General features: G+C 45.5%; 1 protein-coding gene across 6 annotated transcripts in view; it reads left to right on the forward strand.

Annotated features, from left to right (window-relative positions):
* Positions 1-21,485, forward strand: part of MVB12B (multivesicular body subunit 12B) — a 98,571-nt gene that overhangs the window by 8,295 nt on the left and 68,791 nt on the right. For all 6 annotated transcript variants that reach the window (XM_083597068.1, XM_083597067.1, XM_083597066.1 and 3 more), the window contains exons 2-3: positions 5,401-5,523; positions 19,352-19,459. In XM_083597068.1, coding sequence (XP_083453194.1) covers positions 5,413-5,523; positions 19,352-19,459 — 219 coding nt within the window. In that variant the 5' untranslated portion in view covers positions 5,401-5,412. The remainder of the gene's footprint in view (positions 1-5,400; positions 5,524-19,351; positions 19,460-21,485) is intronic.

Below are 21,485 nucleotides of genomic sequence, written 5' to 3' on the forward strand. Positions count from 1 at the left end.
CCACAATATCCCCCCCCCATCCTTTGTAATTTCTTCTCTCATTCGTTTCAGCTTTGTACCTTATTCTCCCCCTCAGCCAAACAGTTTCTTTCATTGCTCCTTCCGGGTTCTTTTAAATTCAGCCTTCTTCCTCCTACAGCAACTTTCCTCTCTTATCCCCTACCTTTCCATTCCCCATAAGTCAGTCAGTTGATTTGGCCTGACCCACCAGCTAGGCTCTTACTGCATTCCATCTCCATTGATGGAGGCAGCAGCACTTCTGAATACAAGTGGCTGGAAACCACAGGAGGAAAGAGTTGCTGTTGCATTCAGGTCCTGCTATTGGGGCATCTCGTTGGCCACTGTAAGAACAGGATGCTTAATCATATGGGCCACTGGCCTGACCCAGCAGGTCTTTCTTTCTTTCTTTCTTTCTTTCTTTCTTTCTTTCTTTCTTTCTTTCTAGGGAGTCTATCCGGCTACCAGGTCTGGCTGCTTGCCCTTCTGCCCCAGTACTGACTTCTCTTGTCTGGCAGTGGTCCTACAGGGTCATAGGCAAAGAGAAGAGGCAGTGTTTCCCATCGCCTGTTATCCAGTCTTTTTAATTGAAGATGCCTGGTATTGAATCTGAGACTTCTTGCCTGCAAAGAGTGGCCTCTGGAAATAAAGACATAAGAAGCACTCTTCTGATTATGTGAACATTCTAACATCTTAAAGTCATCAGGATAACCTTTTGATAATCTTTCTGGGAGCTTGCATAGCTCTGTGTTTATGCTAAGTCATGGTTAGTTCATGCTAAGCTGCCACCTCTCTGTCCCATTAACACCAGAAGCCCAGTAGGTGGTGACAGGAGAGAGGCCTTTCTGTGGCTGCTCCCCTAGATAGGATTCCCTCTCAAGAGAGGTTAGATGAGCTCCCTCCTTGTTATCCTTCTGACAGGCCTTTGGAAACTAAGGATCAGACGGCGCTGACCGCGTTCCAGTGTATTTTAATAATTGTTTTTAATTAGTTTGTTGTTATGACTTGATATTTTATAATAGATTCTTTTAAATGTTGAAACCCGACTTGATTCCCAGCTTCAGAGAAAAGTAGGATATAAATACATTTGATATAGAAAAAGAGGGGTGGTTGGCTTTTGCTGCCGAATTCCCCGAGGGACTGAGTTCCCTAAGTCTATGATCGGTCAGAGATGAATGGATGGAGGCAAGATGCAGTAAAAGCAAGGCAGATCTTTATTTTTCTGTTGCAACAGAGTTCCCTCCCCTCCTAGCAAGGAAGCAAGAGAGACCCAGAACCAAGAAGAAACATCTCTCTTAAGGGTTTGCATTTTGGCGTGGAGAAGAAGCACATCCCCTCTACGAAGAGTCGGAAATTACATCACACATAAAGTGGGGTTACTATGGCTCAGGCAGGCCAGGGTGTGATATTCCTGAGCTCTGATGCAACAGAAAAGTAAAGATCTGCCTTGCTTTCACTGCAACCTGCCTCCATCCATTCATTTCTGCCTAGTCATGGACTTGGGGAACTCAGTTCCTTGGGGAGTTGGGCAGCAAAAGCCAAACACCCCTGTTTTTCTGTATCACATTTAATAGTAAAAGTAATAGTTATGATTATGGTTGGGCTTAGTGTTAGATATGAGCTGAGCCGGTGTGCTCAAATGGACCCAGTGGCCTGACTGGGCATGTCAGTTTCCTAGGTGTGCTGTTCCCATGAGAGATAGTGCCTCTCTTACTGCTCACCATCCTGGAGATAATAAGTGACATACTATGCATATTCAAATAGGTGAGCCAGTCCAAAGGGTCTAAGCAATAGGAAACCCAGAAAATTTGTTTGGGGGTGGGAGATGGGAGAGAGAAGGGGAGGGGGAAATGGGGCAAAATAAGTGTGTGGGAAAGGCACATTGCTAGTTAGCATGCAAGAACTTCACTCATCAGCATTAATTAGACACTGGCGTCTTTCCACCACAAGTTGACTCCCCAAAGTGGAGAAAAACAGAATGCACAGTGGATGTAGATTTGAGTGTTCAGAGGCACCTGGTGTTTCCTCTGCTGGAAAGTGGGGGGTGGGCCCTGTTAATTGCTCCCCCATTCCGCCCCCTAAGAAAGTGGGAAATTGCCCCCGCCTAGTACAGAAAGGCCTGAGTTTTCTCCCTTTCCGCCTTTCCTCCCCCCCCCCACCATCCACCCCTTTTATAAAATGGGTCTTTGTGTGCCCAACGACAAAGTCCGAATTGATGCTGGGTTTCCTGCCCGCCCCCTGCCGCTCGCTCTGAGTCACACACCCACAAGAAGGCTTTTGTGCTTCCAAGCCGACAATGGCTTTGCTCTTTCTCTCTTTTTTACTGTGTCCCCCCCCCCCCGCCCCCACCGGAACCCAAAGGCAGATTATTGTTGGCATCTTCTAACAGGGGTGAGAGAACGTAGTTCTTTCTGCCAAAATACATCCAGGAATGCCTGACTTGGTCACTTGGCAAATGCTGCCCTTTTTTCTGGAAGATGGCCACTGTTCCACTAGGCTGCTCTTTATCATTATTTTAATTTATTAAATTACATCTATACCACCCTTTATCTGAGGATCACAGGGTAGTTTACCATGTGAAAACACAAAAATACATAACATGATAAGCAACAAAAAAATACCTCCCCCTGTTTAAAAGGCCATAGATTGTTTAATCAGCCAAATGCCTGGGAGAAGAGGAATGTTTTTGCCTGGTCCTAATGATGTATAATGAAGGCGTCAGGTGGGCCTTCTTGGGGAGAGCATTCCACAAATGGGGAGCCACTGAAGAAAAGGACTGCTGTCTTGTTGCCACCCACCAGCACACGAAGAAGGGCCTCAGATGATGGTTGCAGGGTTCAGGTTAGTTCACTGAGGGGTCTTCAGCCTTGACCACCTTGTAAGTCTCTCCACCTGACTGTTAACCCAAAGTGTTCTTTGTCCCTAGATATATAGTGGCTGGTTGATCACATAGTAAGGGGGGACGCTCTGTAGATCAGGGGTGCGGAGCAGTTTTCAGCCATATTCACATCTGTGGACCTCATTCCAAGCGTGGTCAAGACAGAGGTGAAAGTGGATGGGGCAGCACAAGTTAATTTGTACTGTTGTATTAAAGGCTGCATCACAGCAGCCAGGCACACACCAGCGGTTTCCACACACCTGCGTCTCCATCATGGCAGGGGAAATGCGTCATCACAGTTCAAGGACACACTCCAGCCAGTTGACAGCACTCAGGGTGAGGTTTGTGTTCTGGGTGGGGAGAGATCCTTGGGGACTGGACTGGGAGAATTTGAAGGCCTCACTTGACCTCCTGGCCCAAGATTCTCTACCCTTGCCATAGTTCTATGTGCTTTCAAGAGATGCTCCACTCACTGTCCTTCACTCATAGTTGGGCAAGACAGGGAGGAGCCACCCACTAAGCCAGGGGTGATGCCCTCCTGATGTTGCACTGAAGTTTCTCTGGGGCTGATGGGAGTTGTAGTCCACAGCTTCTGGAGGACATCCACGTTGACAGCCCTGTGCTAATCCCTGACGCTGTGTGGCACCTGGACCAGCCTTCTTTAACCCAGACTTTGTTGGAACTACAATTTGCATCATCTCCAGCCAGCTCAGCCCAGTGGCAAAGGATGATGGGAGCTGTAGTCCAACAACAATACCTGGCGACCCAAGTTTGAAAGAACACTGTATTACAGGAGATAGTGTTGAATTTACACCAGAATTAATTTTTGTTTTCTATGCTTATGGGACATAATAGGGATCTCAAGACCAAGGACTTCACTTCGCATTTCCTAAATGCAACATCATACTGCAGTGGAAAAATCTGGATGGCCTAAACCTATCAGCTTGGTACCGAACAATTTGGACTTTAGCAATAATGGGAGAAAATCACATGTAAAATATGGGTTAGTCAAGGAAAAAAGTTACCGTAGTCATTTTACACCACCCAGCAGAACTTTATTGCATATGCATGCAGCAAAGACTAACAAAAACACAGATCAAGGGCAGTTATGGACATTTGGCAACACTGGGACTTTTTATCCCCTGAGGACGTCATGATATGTCATGTGTGTTGCACCTGGCTTTTTAGTGTAATTCCCCCATTTTTCAGAGTGTTATATTGTATTGCTTCTATTTAAAAAACTGTATTTTTTCTTTTTTGGATATATACATTTGTGGATGGGGGGCTGCCTTTGGGTCACACCCCCAAGCTATATTTAAAGCCCATGGCTTGAGCCCCTAAGAATCTGAGAACTCTAGTTTGTTTCAAGGGTACTGAGGACTGGAGCTCTGTGAGGTATAGGCTACAGTTCCTAGGGTTCTTTGGGGGAAACAAAATGCTTTAAATAGATGGTGTGGGTGTGAACTTTCAATCTAAGTGAACCTGCGTTCCACTTTTGAATCCTTTTTATTTCTTCCTTGGTTTAGTATCCTGCACCATCACTTTACTGCCTGATTTGTCTCTTGTTAAGATCTGTGAGATTACAATTTCCCACCCATGGGTCTGATCCTAGTCACCTGAACGCAGCTCAGTGCTTTAGGTGAACTATTCTGTGCTATTTGCCTTAGCCGCTGAGAGAAGGCCCAAGGCAGGTGCTCACTGTGCACCTGGGGGTCACCTGTCTCCTTAAATAGGGGCCCTTGCAATGTTAGCATGCTGTATAATGTGGGTGTAGCCTTCTGAGTCTCCAACCACATGGAAATGATTGCATAACATGCTGCTTAGCCCTTAGGCCAGGGCTGGAGGACCTCTGCCGTCCTTTACCTAAATTGGAGCACTACGAAAAGTTATTTATTGCTGTTTTCTCCTGCTCCACATTCTTTGCTAGATTTAATTGCCCCCCTGGGCTTTGTCACCCAGCTGCAACCCCTTTCTCCTATGATAGGAGCTCCCCTGGAACTCCCACCTACATGTTGGTTCTCCTGGTACTTGCAGGGGTTGCAATCTTGTGTACCACTGAATGTTTCCACTCTGCTTTGAGGTCTGAAGCCTATTGGTCTTGTTCTGCCTCCCTAAGGTATGAGCTTTTGGGGGACTGGTCCTTAAGGACTCCAGTCCTTAAGGTTTTCAGTCAGTAAACTCATTATTTGCAAATGGGGTGATATGCAGACCTGGGTGCAGTTTCCTTCTCCTTTTTAAAAAGTAGGCTACCACCCTTGGGCGTCTTTTGCTTCTCTCAGATGAAGACCTGCCTGGGTTAAATGTTCCTCAGGCAGTGATCCTTAGCTGAACCTAGTTGAGAGCCTATCAGAAAAGGGAGTCAATTCAAGTGAGTTTTTATCAGCTGCAAATGCCACTTTGAGTTAGGTGTGCCCAGGCCAGGGTGTTTATTTTGGCAGCCTCTTGTTATACTATGTTATAGGGCAGCCCACTGGCTTTTTGCCCGCTGATCTTGCCCTCCCTCTAAATCTTCTTCACTCTTTCAGGAACAGTCCACAATGCCTGAGGTTAGAGAACTTGCTGATGCCTTGCCAGATGTGCCCATGGACCCAATCACTGGAGTCGGGGTCGTTGCTTCCCGGAACCGAGCGCCTACAAATTACGATGTCGTAAGTACAAAATGAGTTGTCTTGTATTTTCCCTCCTTAATACAAAATCCTAAATATCTCTCTCTCAGAGTTTTCATGGCATTGAATCTGGATTATGTGGGTTTCGAATTCTTTTTAATTTCGTGCACAAAAAATCTGCATTCATCCTGATGACTTGTCTCTAGTTGCTTTGCTTCCGTAAGCACTGCTTACTCACTTACTTACTTCCTCATATCCTAATAAGAAGTAGTTTTCTAGCGTATGAGATCTTTAGTTTCCAGGCTCCCATCTTTGCTCCAAGGTCTAGAGCTATGAGGCCACATTCCCTTCTGAACAACTTCCCTGGGGGCCAAGTGCCATAGTGAGTGGGGCAGGTTGTTCCTGGTTTCTGTGAGTGCACATGTACACCTCTCTGTCTTCCATCTGGCAATCAGAGTTCAAGTTTGCCTTCCCGCCAGGCAAAAATGCTTGAGTTCAGTGAGGGACATGGCCTTGGGAAGAGTTCCAAGAGCCACATGGAAAGGCCCGGAATGCTGCAATCAACCTCAGACCTGAGGTCCACCACCCCCTGGACTAGAAGCTTGGGGGTGATGAAGCAAATGGAAGTTTTTTGAATGCTTATATTGATATTCTTGAGCTTGGTTACATATTCCTTTAATACAGAGCGTAACACAGGCTACCACGTTTTGGTCTCCTTTCCTGCTATTGCATGGGGATCTGCCTGGGTTAAATATTTTTCTGTTTGTTCTGGCAACAAGTCTTGCTATGTAGCGATAGGCCTGTTGGCTTCCTGCCTACTGACCTCGGTTCATGTTACACACTTTGCTATGCAGAAAGCGCCTTCTGGAGATTTGCCCTCCAGTGGCTGCCATAACCTGGAGGGCTATTCATGCCTGTCATTAATTTCTTTTTGTTCTGCTTGTGTTATTTAGGTACTGCTTAATCATTGGCATTTCTGAGCAGTGTGCATGTAAATAAACCACACAGAGAATAAAAAATATGTCACAAAAGCAAAGGCTGACCAGCAGGCATTTTCTGCTGGAGTGAGGAAGACTTTGTCATGTGCCTGAAGTTCAGCAAGGAGGGTGCCTGTCTCATAGAATTGGAAGGTATCCCAAGGATCATCTAGTCCAACCTCCTGCAATGCAGGAATCTCAGCTAAAGCATCCATGACAGATGGCCACCCACCCTCTGCTTAAAAACCTCCAAGGAAGCAGAGTTCACAACCTCCCAAGAGAGTCTGTTCCACTGTCAAACAGCTCTTACACTCGGAAAGTTATTCCTGATGTTTAGTTGGAATCTTCTTTCTCATAACTGGAAGAGCCCTATCCTCCAGAGCAGGAGAAAAAAGCTTGCTCCATCTTCCATGTGACAGCCTTTAAGATATTTGAAGGTGGCTATCATATCTCCTCCCAGTCTCCTCTTTTCCAGGCTAAACATACCCAGCTCCCTCAACCATTCCTCATAAGGCTTGGTTTCCAGACCTTGATCATGTTGGATGTTTTCCTCTGTTCACTCCTGTGTCATTTTTCTCCAGGGGTTCGTCTCTTGGAATGGGCGGTCTCCCTCCTCCCTAGGGGCACCCCACCTGTCTTGCTCTTCCAGTGCAGTTCACTCAGCTGTATCGAAAAACTCTGCATCTTGTCCTGTAGCCTGAAGTGTGGCTGGGTGGGCCTCAGGTTGCTGCACCTTCTCTTCCAGCAAGGAGACCAGTTTGCACTTGCTAAAAGTATACTCTTGCACGTTCTGTAGCAGGAATAATAATAATTTATTATTTATACCCCGCCCATCTGGCTGAGTTTCCCCAGCCACTCTGGGAAGCTCCCAATCAAATGTTAAAAACAATACAGCATTAAATATTAAAAACTTCCCTGAACAGGGCTACCTTCAGATGTCTTTTAAAGAGATGATAGCTGCTTATTTCCTTCACATCTGAAGGGAGGGTGTTCCACAGGGTGGGCGCCGCTACCGAGAAGGCCCTCTGCCAGGTTCCCTGTAGCTTTGCTTATCGCAATGAGGGAACCACCAGAAGGCCCTCAGCACTGGATCTCAGTGTCTGGGCTGAATGATGGGGGTGGAGACGCTCCTTCAGGTATACAGGACCGAGGCCATTTAGGGCTGTAAAGATCAGCACCAACACTTTGAATTGTGCTCAGAAACGTACTGGGAGCCAATGCAGATCTCTCAGGACCGGTGTTATGTGGTCCTGGCAGCCACTCCCAGTCACCAGCCTAGCTGCTGCATTCTGGATTAATTGCAGTTTCCGGGTCACCTTCAAAGATAGCCCCACAAATATGGCACAGGTGTTGCAGGTCACAGTAGCCACTCCCTCACCATCCATGTCCTCTTGATTCTGCAGCAGCTCCTTCACCATCAAGAAGAAGAGTAAATTTATTATTTATACCCTGCCCATCTGGCTGGGTTTCCCCAGCCACTCTGGGTGGCTCCCAATAGAATATTAAAAACACGGTAAAACATCAAACATGTCTCGTCTCTGGTGGGTGGGAGTTCCACAGAATTGAGCCCACTGAATGCATGGCTTTTGAAGTTACAAGCTATGCACTTGAGCCATTGGGGGCCACCAGCAGAGACTCCCCCAGAGATTTCAAGACTCCCCCAGAGATTTCAGGGATCGAGCAAGGGTCTAAGGGATCAGGTGGTCCTTAAGGTATTCTGGACCCGACTTGTTAAGATCCTTGCAAATGGATACAACCTGCCCCAGAATGTATGGTTCCACATGGAAGCATGCATTGTTTCAGGCTTCAGAGCTGCCCTGCCCACTCAATCGCATCCCTCTGCGGAAGTGGCTCTCGTGCAAGTGTTGCATAATGTTTGCTCCGGACTTGTGAGAAATCTATATTTTTGTGTGACAGCATCTACTCTCTGGAATCTCACGCCTGTTGGAATGCCATGCACACATTCCAGCCAGGGGAGGGGAAGGGGCTGGGAAGGGGAAGTGACCTAGGGAAGAGTCCCAAGGGTCAGATTCTGCTCCCAGGCCTGAAGCTCCCCTCCTGTGTATTGTAAGGATACAGGTGGCAGAAGCTGGGAAGGAGCTTAAGAGAGTCAGCCAGAGCAGATGCTTTTGAGTTAGGTTGACTGGTTGATCACCCTATATCTGAGCTTGGATTTGGGAAGGGAGGTGCTTTTTGGGGACAGGGAATCTGAAACCAGCCAGCTGGAGGTATGTAGCGAAAAAGCAGATGCATGAACCTGATCCTTGGGGGGGTGGGGGAGAATGTGGATGTTGATGAACTGTTGTTGAACAAGAGTGTGAAGTCTCCCCGGAGCTCAGCTGGGTTTTTGGTTCTTGTCTTAGAGAATGTATTCTGATTGCTAAAAAGGATGCCTAACCTATGATGGAGTGTTCTAAGCAGCGACTGCACAAATTCAGCCGTGAACAATGTTAACATAAGAAATTATTTTTGGTGGGGGGGGGGGGAATACAACTCTTTTCTTCTACCCACATTCCTCAGAAACCTGCAAAAGATTATAAGCATGGGATGGAATGGAGGTGATAGATATGGGGAATGCAGGGTGGTGCCTTTTAATTTATCACTAATTGGAACATTAGGCATTTACCTGGGAGTTAGGCCAGTTTGAATTCAAAAGTAGACAGTTTTTAGAATCATGGAATTGTAGAGTTGGAAGGGACCCCTACGGTCATTTAGACCAACCCTGGTAATTCAGGGATCTCAACTAAAGCTGATTTGTGAGGGTTTCCAACTGGCAACTGTTTAACAATAGCAAAAACAAAATCACTTTTTCCTCCTGATCAAGGAGGCTGAAATGAAGAGAGCTTGTCAGAAGATTTGTGCATAAAAGTACAGTGACCTCAGCTAAACCAAAATGATGAAAACTAATTCCTACACTCGGAATATGCTCAGAGACATTCTGGAGTAGCCGGTGTTGGTTCAGAGTAGACCCAGTGATCATAGCTAAGTTAGGTTCATTAATTTCGGTGGGTCTACTGTGAGTAGAACATGGTAGAATGCAGTCCCATGTCTAATCGGAAGTATGTCCTTTCAAATTCAGTGGGGCTTACTCCCAGGTAAGAGGGGATAGGATTGCAACCTTGTTTATTCATATTAATGCAAACTAAACGTTTAGTGTATGTTCCACCCCCTTTTTTGGTAGAACTGTATGCATTGCATCATTTGGTGTATAAACAAAAGCCATCCTGAGCGGTATGATTCCAAAAACAAGCAACAGGTTGCTAGTCATGAGTGCAATAAAACTCTTGAAAGTGCATGAACCGTAGTGAAATTCAAGAGCTTGGTGGGGGATGAAAAGGATTGTGCATGGATCTTCCATTCCTCAGCCCTCCGGTTAGCAAGAGTTGATCAACCCTTGCGAAAACCATGCAGGCTCTCATCTTTTGCATGATCCATGCAGGTTGTAGACATTTAAGCTTCTCTGGGTGTGGAATTTGGAAACCCTTGGAGCAGATTTATCTTCTACTTTTGATGCAGCAGAGAGGGTGGGTAGCACAGGTTACCTAGGTAAAGGTACCCCTGCCTGTACGGGCCAGTCATGTCCGACTCTAGGGTTGTGCGCCCATCTCACTTAAGAGGCCGGGGGCCAGCGCTGTCCGGAGACACTTCCGGGTCACGTGGCCAGCGTGACGAAGCTGCAGCTAGCGAGCCAGCGCAGCACACGGAACGCCGTTTACCTTCCCACTATAAAGCGGTACCTATTTATCTACTTGCACTTAAGGGTGCTTTCGAACTGCTAGGTGGGCAGGAGCTGGGACCGAACGACGGGAGCTCACCCCACCGCGGGGATTCGAACCGCCGACCATGCGATCGGCAAGCCCTAGGCGCTGAGGTTTTACCCACAGCGCCACCCGCATTCCCTACAGGTTACCTATTTGATGCTTTTAGCACTAAACTGCAAGGGAGCTCTGATTGGGGAAGGGCACCTGCTTTGCATGCAGAAGGTCCCAGGTTCAGTCCCTGCCCTCTCCCGGTATGGCTGGGAAATACACTTGGTGGAAATACACCTGGTGGAACTGATGCCAGTCAGTGCAGACAGCACTGAGCTGGATGAACCAATGGCCTGACACTGTATAAGGCAGCTTCCTATGTTCCTAATAATTTTCACGCTGGACCAGGGAATTTGAAAGCTCTGTTTGGGCTTTAACAGACTGCTGTTGCCTAGGAATACTGTGTTTTCCTAACTGTAGTTGGAAGCAGTATTTTGAAAGGAAAAGGTATATATGTCGGAAGTTGGGGAGGAAGGCACTTCACTGAGCCAGTATTCCTGAGGTGAACAGTATTATCTCTGCTGGCTCATGTTCCTTTAGTTTGCAGCCCATTTTCTCCAATGCATTCCAGTTCCTCAAGATCAGTCTTTCCCCCAAACTAGATGTTTCTGGGGCTACTGTGTCCATCCACTGGCATTCCCAATGGTCGGTGGTGATGGGAGAGGCAGTCAACACCATCTGGAGGGCACTAGGTTGGGGGTAGCTGATCTAGATCAGCCTCCCGCAACCTAGTGCCCAAGTATTGCTGGAAGTCCTAAGAAGTTGTAAACTCCAATATGCACAGCTTGGCACCTTGTCTGAATCTGCATGCATAGGCATGACAGCTGGAGGCTCTGCTCCTTTGCCTCCCAAGCATTTTTACTCCCCCTTTCCACAGAACGAGGCTTGCAAAGCAGTGTACGAAGATCAGGGCTGCAATATAAAAGCCACAACACAAAAGGAAAAGGAATTGGGGAGGGAGGAGGAGGAAAAAACCCAAGGTCAGGTAGTACTGGGTATTAGTTATAGAGTTCAGCAGGTTATGAAGCTTAATCTAAGCAGCAAAATGAATGGACTGCTTCGTTCTCTCCCCTTCTGGTAGCCTCGCTGATGTTAGGAGAGACAGAGAGGGGTTTCAGTTGTTCACGTGCTATGACCCTGAATCAGTTGAACCAACAGAAGGGTGTTGCAGATTCAACAGTTTTGCCCCAAGTGACTCCTTAGTTGTGATTCCTGCATTGCAGGGGGTTGGACTTGATGACTTTTGGGTTCCTTTTCAGCTCTGCAGTTCAGGAAGGAGATGAGAGTGTCCTTTTGAGAGGCAATCCCTTCGCTTGATCCATGTCTTTAACAGGAAAGCAGTAAGGGAGGTAAAGGTAAATAAAGACATGGGGATAAGGGTTAGGCAGGTGCTTCCCCACCCCCGGCTCCAAGAAACCTCCCCATCTCCTTTCCAGAATGTTGTCACATCCATGTTGTTGTTTTAAGTATGCCAGTTGGGTACAAAATATGGATTTAGAGGGGAAATGGTGCACTTGGAAAGCTGATAATGTGCAGCTTGAAAAAAATGGGGAGGGGGTTAGACGTGTTAGGTGTATGTGTTTATTAAGCACTTAAATAACAGGTAAATGGAGGGACAGCATGTACAGGAATTATATCAAGGTAGACTTAAGTTTCCATACTTAAAATGCTCAAACCATATTGAAACACCTTCTTCTTTCTGGCCAGAACCACCTCTTCTTCACCTTCAGGCAGGTGATGCTCCATTGCATCCTTGTAAATACCCTTAAGGTGCTCCTTTTCTTTGGCACCTGTTAGTTCCTGAACTAAGGCAGGTTCATCAGTGAGTCATCACTGTATTGGCCCTACTTGGTGCTTGCTCCCAGATCTTGGAACTCCCTCCCTCGGGAAGCTAGACTGGCTCCCTCCTTGTCCTGCTGGTGGGTGAAGACTTGTTTAATTCCAACAGGCTTTGTGGAACTGACTGTTTTTAAGGAAACAGCTTTTAATACCGCTGTGCTGTTTTTTTACTATAATTGTACCTTGGAAGACAAACTGAATCTGTTCCAGAAGTCCATTTGACGTCCAAAACGTCTGAAAACCAAATTGCAGCTTCTGGTTGGCTGCAGGAAGGTCCTGCAGCCAATCAGAAGCCGTGGAAGCCCTGTCAAACGTTCGGGTTCCAAAAGAACGTTCGCAAACCGGAACACTCACTTCCGGGTTTGCGGCATTCGGGAGCCAAAGCATACAAGTTACAGGGCATTTGACAACCAAGGTACGGCTGTATCTGCATGTTAATGGATTTGTTTTCCTAGTGTTTTGATTCTGTTATAGTTTAATTACTTTTTAACTCTTACCTTTTATATATTTTTAGCTTTCTGTAGTTTATCCATGTTGTTTTAATTTTTGTAAAGCATCTTGAATCCTGGTCCGGGGATTCATAATGCTAATAATAAATAATGCTAAGAATAATGATGAGAGATAAGAGTTACCTGCTGCTGTGGAGGAATAATAATAGGAATAATAATATATTTCTTATACCGCACCCATGTGACTGGGTTACCCCAGCCGCTCTGGGCGGTTTCCAACAAAATATAAAGGGACAAAACAGAACATCAAAAGCTTCCTGAAACAGGGTTGACTTCAGATGTCTACAAAAAGTCATATAATTGTTCAACTCTTTGACATCTGACAAAAGGGCGTTCCACAGGGAGAGCTCAACTACCAAGAAGGCCCTCTGCCTGGTTCCCTATAACTTCACTTTTTGCAGTGAGGGAACCACCATGGATGGGGAATTTGCGCAGTTGGAAAATCTGCTTTTAAAAACAAAAATACCCGATCGCTAATATACAATTCAATCAATCAAAATCATAGGAGATTTCTCGACTGGAATTCCCTCGCCGATCTGGGGAACGGCAGTGTGCTGTAAAAAGTTGCCTGACAAGTCGGTGGAGAAAGTAGTTAGATGAGCAAAAAGCTCTGTTGATTCACTGATGCGTGATATTCCAACCCACCCTTTCCCCCAGGCCCTACACAAGTTCCATAGCTGCAGAAGCGGATACAAGTGAAAAAATTCTTCTCTTGTCAAATGCAAATGCTGTGCCCTGAATTGCTGTGACCTGCCCTAATATTTGGCGCACTGAAGAGGCCTGCAGATTTTTGTGGCATTCTTACTGATAGGTTGGAGGATATCAGGTAGCATTCCCTGAGTGGGGGCCATGCTTTAGAATTACAGAATTACAGTACCTCAGGTTTCATACGCTTCAGGTTACAGACTCCGCTAACCCAGAAATAGTACCTCGGGTTAAGAACTTTGCTTCAGGATAAGAACAGAAATCATGCTCTGGCGGCACAGCAGCAGCAGGAGGCCCCATTAGCTAAAGTGGTGCTTCAGGTTAAGAACAGTTTCAGGTTAAGAACGGACCTCCAGGACAAATTAAGTACTTAACCCGAGGTACCACTGTATATCAGTGCTTCTTTCAGGATAAAAAATGAGATGCTGGTACACATGATAAAAATGCTGTGATTTCCAGCACAAAATGGCTGCCATAGGCAGCAAAAACGGGTGACAGTAGTATGTACCAGCAAGTTCCGGCACAAAAACATCACCATTTCAAATACCCAGAAGAGAGAATGGCTGCATGGTGAGACCTTTTATCCAAAGAGCTCAAGGTTGATGTACACACTACTTCCCCTCTCCATTTTATCCTTGCAACAACCATGTGAGGTTGGTTGGGATCAGAGACAAAAACTGACCCAAGGTCACCCAATGGGCTCTGTGGCTGAGAGGGAATTTGAACCCTGCTCTCCCAGGTCCTAGTCCCACACTCTGACCATAGCACCACACAGGCTGGAGCTGGAATGCAACCTGGAAGTACTTTATAGGATGCCTGGGTCAATGGGAGCCAACGAAAAGAAGAGTCAGAGCTCTCTGTGACCCTGCCAAAATCAATGACTGTTTTCAGTCTTCCTCTTCCAATCAAAATCTTCTTTAGACATGAAGTCTTCCATTTACTAGAAAACGGTTTGCTATGCTAAAAGCTATTGGTATTTTGTAGACAGGACCTCCTGCTTTGTGTGTGTGCGCGTGTTAATTATTTAAATGGCATGTCCTTAAAAACCATTAACAAGTCCCCAAAGATAAATACAGGAGCCTCTTTTCAAGCTATAGCAGGAAATGAAATGACTTGTGGCTTCTGTTAATTATCTCAAATTGTTAGCAAGAAGGGCGGCTCCCTTGAAGCTTTTAATTTATCTGTTGAACTTGGAGGGGCTAACAAATGTTTTGTGCAGTGGTGGCAGAGGAGGAAATCTGTGTGTCTGTTGTATAATTTTCAGCGTACAGATTGTAACTTAACCTGCGTGTATCTGTGGTGAGGGAAGTGAGATGGTTTTGACAAGGACTGGTACAGCTGGGGTTTAAATAGCTTATGTATGTGTGTTTACCTTGCACATTTATGAACATTGATTCTATATTTGAAACCTTTGAATTCTTATAACAGGGGGAATAGGGATCCCCTTACAGCTCTCATTACCTTTAATAAACTGCAGCTCCCAGCATACTTTGGGGGAGCCATGCATGTTTAATGCGGCATAATAGTGCTTTAAATGTGTGTTGTGACAGTGGCTGTATTGGTAGCTGTTTGTAGTATGGCACATAGAAGGGCCTTGTGAATGTGGCCTCAATCTGTGGGGTGATAAAGAGCTACTTAGACTTGGCTGCTGTTACTCATTTCTTAATTGCTCCTTCTCTCACCTTCTTAGGCTTCCGTTTGCCTTGTGATGAGGTTCCTTTAAGTGTCTTCTTGCAAGCTATCCTGCTCAATTCCCTTCAAGTAATTAAGTAATGCTCCATTTAAAGAGGAAGGAAGGAACTGGGAGTTTAAGGACACAATTATTTCTCTTGGTGCAAACCTTCTGAGTTAAATTCTCTGACACGTGTCCTGAGGCTGAAACTTCAGCCCTTGGGGCCAAATGTGACCTTCCAGACCTCTCCACCTGGCCCTAGGGATTCTCCCAGCCTATATGTCATCTTCAGCAACACCCCTGTCTCAAGGCCACACCTCTCACTGGCACCAGCTGACTCCATATCTTCCTTTGGAATGTGTCCTTTAAACTTTGATTATGCCCCTTTCATCTTTGGGTTTTAGATAGAGAGGTGTGTGTGTGTGTGTGTGTGTGTAAAATCTAGGCTGCTGTACAAAGGTAAAATCTGCATTCATTGTTTTTGCCCATATTTGTATCTGGCCCTCTGTACAACCGGCATGTGGCCCCCAGAAGATTGCTCAGGTGGGAATGGGGCAGGATTTCCCCCCTAAAGATATTTTAAAAGTACTTTCTGAACACCTTCAGGTTATCCTGAGCCTGCTTGCAGCTTCCTTTTTCTGTGTGGATGACACAATTTTGGCTGCTTAATAATAATAATAATAATAATAATAATAATAATAATAATAATAGTTGTTGTTGTTGTTTCATTACATTCCACTTTTCTCCCAAGTTGAGATTCAAGGTGGCTTCCAAAATTTTAAAACATCATTATAAAATAAAAAGTAATAAAAACAAACTGGTTTAAAAACAATAGTCAAAATGCATCTAAGCACATTGAGAACCAGCAACTAGTATCTAGTAGCCCAGTGGCCAGCATTGCCTGCACCTTAGTTTTCAAAAGCCTGTCTGAATGGGAAGGTCTTCTCCTGCCAGTGGAAGGATTCCAAAGAGGGAGCCTGTCTAATGTGTCATGGGAGGGAATCCCACAATGTGGAAGCAGCCATCTGTCACCAACATCTATGCTTCTGATGCTGATGGGACCAAGGGAAGGTGCTCACCCATGGAGCTTAGCACCCAGGCAAGTGCCTTGGCACACATAGCCTGAACATCTGAAATGGAAGGACATAGTAATATACGAATACATTTTTGGAACCCTGGACTTTGCTATTTCTCCTCCTGTATCCTTCACATGCAAATACACAAGTGAAAATAATTTCCCATCTCTAGTTATGAGCTCCTAAGAACTGGATCAGGCCAGTGGCCCATTTGGTTCAACCTCATGTTCTCACAGTTGCCAACTGGATGCCCAGTCGGCATGAGAAGCCTACAGGCAGGACCTGAGTGTACCAACTTTTTCCCCACTTGGGATTCCTAGCACCTGGTATTCAGAAGCATGCTCCCTTTGGCGGTGGAGGCAGAATGTTGCCATCATGGCTAGTACCCTTTTATAGCTCAATCCTCCATGTTTTTTTGCTTAACCCTCCTTTCAAACCACCCAGGTTGGTGGCCAGCACTGCGTCTTGTGGAAGCAAATACCATAGTTTAGCTGTGGAATGTGTGAATAAATTCTTTCCTCCTAAATCTTCCAACACTCAGCATGCTTTATCTCTGTTGGAGTGGTTCTGCATTGGCAAATGCCCCAGACCTCTCCTTTACGCTGGATTATTCTAGTTTTGGATTTGACTGCTTCTGTTTTTACAGAACGGACTTCACCGCTTTTATCCAAGGAGGTGTTTGATCACAAGCTTTATCTGCATAGAAATGTAATTGTGTCATGGACATCCTCTCTTGGGTACATCTTGCAGCAAATATTTTCCCTTCAAAGTGGCTTTAGGGGAGGGAATTGTGGGGAGGTAAATGAACTTTCTCTTTTACTGGGTTTCTTCTTCTTCTTCTTCTTCTTCTTCTTCTTCTTCTTCTTCTTCTTCTTCTTCCTTTTACTTCCTTGCAACCAGCTTGGGAATTTTCTTCTTTTAACTTCAAATGTTGTAAACCAGGGTTTCCCAAACTTGGGTTTCCAGCTGATTTTGGACTACAGTTCCCATCATACCTTACCACTGGTCCTGCTAGGTGGGGATGATGGGAGTTGTAGTCCAACAACAACAAAATTCACAGGAGTGCAGTTTCTTTCAGGAAGTGTGAAATAGGTGAGTTCACATGGAAATAAAAGGCACAGACCAGATTTCTCTTGCATTCCAACTCTCGCTGGCAGCAGCTCCCCAGGGTTTCAGGCAGGCGAAGTTCCCAGCTCTACTTGGTGATGCCAGGGATTGAAACCTTTGAACCTTCTGCATGCAAAGCTGTTGCTGTTGCTCTGACCTACGTTCATTCCCCTGGAACCAAGGGAAATAAATAACCAATTGGGCGCTCAGCATTAAACAACGAACAATCAAAACAGGAACCTTCAATTTAGGCATATTGAAGTGTGTGTGTGTGTGTTCGCGCGCGCACATGTGCAAAAAGAGAGACTGAGGCTTTAAAAGCCCCTCTCTGAAGGTAGTGCAAACAGGATCTTAAGAACATATGCCAGTAATTAGATTAGGCTTTCAGCCCAAACCCTCACATTGATCATGCTGATAACAACATTACTTTCGTAAGAGGATTTTAAAAAATATTTTTTTAAAAAAAGAAAATGCAAACCTAGAAGCTAAAAATAGCAAAGTTGTCTAGACATGTCGTTACTTTGTAGGGATTATATAAGTCACACCATACCACTTCTGACCGTTTTCTTGTGTCTCTTAATGTTATCATCTGTGTTGCTAACAAAAAGCAGTGTTGATCAGGCTGGGAGAAATAAGTATTTGCTTTTAAATACTTAGTTCTGTCTCCTTAGATTTAAGGTTAGTATAGTAGACAGACTTTGTCAAACAGGAGGAAATTCATCCTCAAAAAAGAGAGAGATAGAGCTCTGAATAAAGTATGCATCTCTTTCTCTATACCTTAGTTTTATAATCATACTGTAGTTCTCATGGTTGCCAGTAGGCTTGACAAAAGAACAGGTGAGTGAGCAAATGGAGTGTTGCACAGCCCACACGAGCTGTTAAGGAAGGAATGGCATTTAGTGGATGGGGCTGCCTCACAGATCTCCCTTAAGAGGAATGAGTCTATAGTGAATAGACTGTTGTTCTTTTTATGAGGGGTGGGCGGAACCTGAGTTCAGATTCTTACTCTGCCACAAAGCATTTTGGGTGGCATCAACAGAATCACTTCTTTGGTTCTCACAGAAAGCCTAAATGGTCAGAAGCTTCTACTTGCCTGTAGTAGCTGCTGATTCTGACATGGGATGGTTAGCTAGAGAGTTCCACTGCAACTCCTTGAGGATTGCTACCTTGCTTCCCTTCTAGTGGAGCTGGGGTTCTTGCTGCAGCGCCAGTGGCTTATAGAAATTATTCTGCGAATTCTTCTTTCTTTCCTGCTATTGCAAAGAAGGAGAAGAGTTTCTTTGAAAAGGAAGGTGGGCATATGAATTGTCTTAAGTGAGAAATCATCCGAATGAATAAATAAAAACATGCAAGACGAACTGGCAAGCATCAGCCGGTGTTCAGAGAGAGAGGCTCAAATGGGGTGCTGCAGTTGACAACAGTCCCTGTCACCATCTTAAGCGATAGCTGCTACTGTTGAATGAAGGCTTCTGACAACTACGCATGTGTTTCAGATACAGCTCAAGCTGGGCAGTCCATGCCTATCAGACAACAGTAGCAAAGCCACTTCAGTTTCTCCATCCTGTGAAGAAGCTGGTGCTGGAATCTTTATATAGGGGTCAGAGAAGAACACATGACTTTCTCCAGCCTATCACTGACCAGACTCTTCATGCTGGATTTGCATCATATCTTGTCAACGTGTTATATTTATGAACTCTCCGCGCCCCAGCACCAAATCTTCAAATGGTTGTCTAAATTGGAGGGTGGATTAACTGACTGCCTAGCAGGCAGTATTTCTACCTGCACACCATGTGACCAATTTCCCTCAGTTTTTCGAACCACAGGCCTGTGAGGGAGGACAAAGGCTTTTGTGTTTCTCCCTTTAACCTCCAAAACACCTCAAGAAGTAGTGGCCAAAGGTAGTTTTACCTTGATTAATATTTTACATGAGGTTTTCTTTAATCAGTTGACTCGCTGGTGACAGTATTTTTAGGACTGACACACACACACACACACACACACACACACACACACACCCTTTGCTTTTGATCCTTCTCTCCATTGGAGGAGAGAGACTTAATGAGGTAATAAAAGCCTCAGGCCAGCGTTAATTAGGTGTAAAAGGCGAGCTGTGCCCCTTCACCTATCCTCTTTTTCTCTTCCTTCACCAACCCTAGGCTATTGATATTTTTTCCAGGTTGCACAGACGGCAGATGGCTTGGATGCTGACCTCTGGAAAGATGGCCTGTTTAAATCCAAGGTCACACGATATTTGTGCTTCACACGGACCTTTTCTAAAGAGAATGTGAGTGGCTTGCTTCTCAGGCTTGGGTGTTTGTTTCCTGGGCTGGTCAGGGGAAAAGAAAGGTTGTAGTAGGAAACAGAACAAACCAAATTTCTATCAAGCTTTCTTTCCTGGTTGCCTGTTGAAGGTTTTTAACTCGCCACAGGTGAGCAGGTAAATGTACTGTTCACATGCTGCATTAATGTTTTGATATCCCATTGAAGGAGAAAGTGTCACATAATCTATAGATATTGTTCAAGTGATTTGTTGCTACTTTAAGACTACTACCACCCACTCCATTTTGAGTTAAGTTGTGGCCTGTTTGGCATCAGTACTGATTTTCTCACCGATATTCACACATGCTTTCATCCCAGATGTCTTGATGATGGAATAAAAGCTCACACGTTTTGCTGCTTAAGAGAGTTTGGTGATTAAGTAGTCTGTTTCTTTTTTTAAAAAAAAAAGTTTGGAAATGTAGCTTTGGCAAGTCACCCCTTTAAAAAGAAGTTTCAGCAAGGGGTATGCAGACATCTTTGCATGGGATACTGTTGGAATGGGAGGATCCTAAATACTGACCCACATAGGCAGTTTGGGAAATGCTGGCTCAAGGGCAGTCAAGTATGCGGCCTTTCAGATGTTCCTGAGCTACAGCTCCCATCATACCTGACTAATTGGCCATGCTGTCTGGAACTTACGGGAATTGCAATCTAGCAACATCTGGAGGAGGGACGCGGGTGGCGCTGTGGGTTAAACCACAGAGCCTAGGACTTGCCGATCAGAAGGTCGGCGGTTGAAATCCCAGCGATGGGGTGAGCTCCCGTTGCTCAGTCCCTGCTCCTGCCAACCTAGCAGTTTGAAAGCACGTCAAAGTGCAAGTAGATAAATTGGTACCGGGAAGGTAAACATCGTTTCCATGCGCTGCTCTGGTTTGCCAGAAGCGGCTTAGTCATGCTGGCCACATGACCCGGAAGCTGTACGCCGGCTCCCTCAGCCAATAAAGCGAGATGAGCACCGCAACCCCAGAGTCGGTCACGACTGGACCTAATGGTCAGGGGTCCCTTTACTTTACTTTAACATCTGGAGGGCACCAAATGGGCAACCCCTGTGCTACTTGAAAAGGCTAAAAAGCGGGGTGTAACCTGCAACAGACAGTTGCAGTGTGAAGTGCTTCCTGTTCGGGAACTGCATTCCATTCCCCCTTCCTTCAGTTTCCCATTCCTGCTCATTCCACCAGCATTCCATGGCCATTGACCACACCCAGTCTTAACTGGGCTGGGCTTGCCTCCCACTCCCTGCTTTGTTCCCCTCCTCGCAAATATTTTTTTTGTACTTTTACAGACATTAGGATTTTCCCCTCAAGCCTGCAGGTTCCTCCCACTTTCTGTGTATATTGCACCTTTTCGCATACATTAAGGAACGACACTGACAGCCCGAACATCAGAGGATCTGTTGGTGTGTTCGTGAGGTTTTTCTTTCTCCAGTGCTTGATTAATCAGGGAAGACGTCAGTTTGGATTCCATGTACTGTTCCTTGTTCCAGCTGGCTTGCAGATGCTGCTCTTCTTTCTTTCCCCCCAGGAACTTTTCTTGTTTTTGGACCTTGCAACGAAATACATGTAGAGCTAATTAGCCAGATTCATTACATATGTCTTTGCTCTCCAGATAAGAGCTGTTTGCTGGATACGTTTAAGCACCCTGGGTTGTGTCCAATACTAGTCCTTCTCTGAGTAGACCCATTGATATGAATGAATATAAGGTAGTTGTTTCCGATTAACTTTGGTGGGTCTACTCGATGAGTAGGACTAGCATCAACTACAACCCTCTCACTCTCCCCCAAAGTTCGTTTGATCAAAGTAGGGTTCAATGTCACAATGGCCGTGTACACAGAACGAATTTAAATTACATGACTTCACCCCCCCAAAAAAATTGAATCTTGGGAGTTGTAGTTTAAGGGTGCTGGGAATTGTAGCACTGTGGGTAGTAAATTACAGTTCCCAGCGTTCTTTGGGGGAAGTCATGTGGCTTAAATGCGTGGTGTGTATGCAGCC

This window comes from Podarcis filfolensis, assembly GCF_964270895.1.
Source record: "Podarcis filfolensis genome assembly, chromosome: Z".
Classification (NCBI taxonomy): Eukaryota; Metazoa; Chordata; class Lepidosauria; order Squamata; family Lacertidae; genus Podarcis; species Podarcis filfolensis.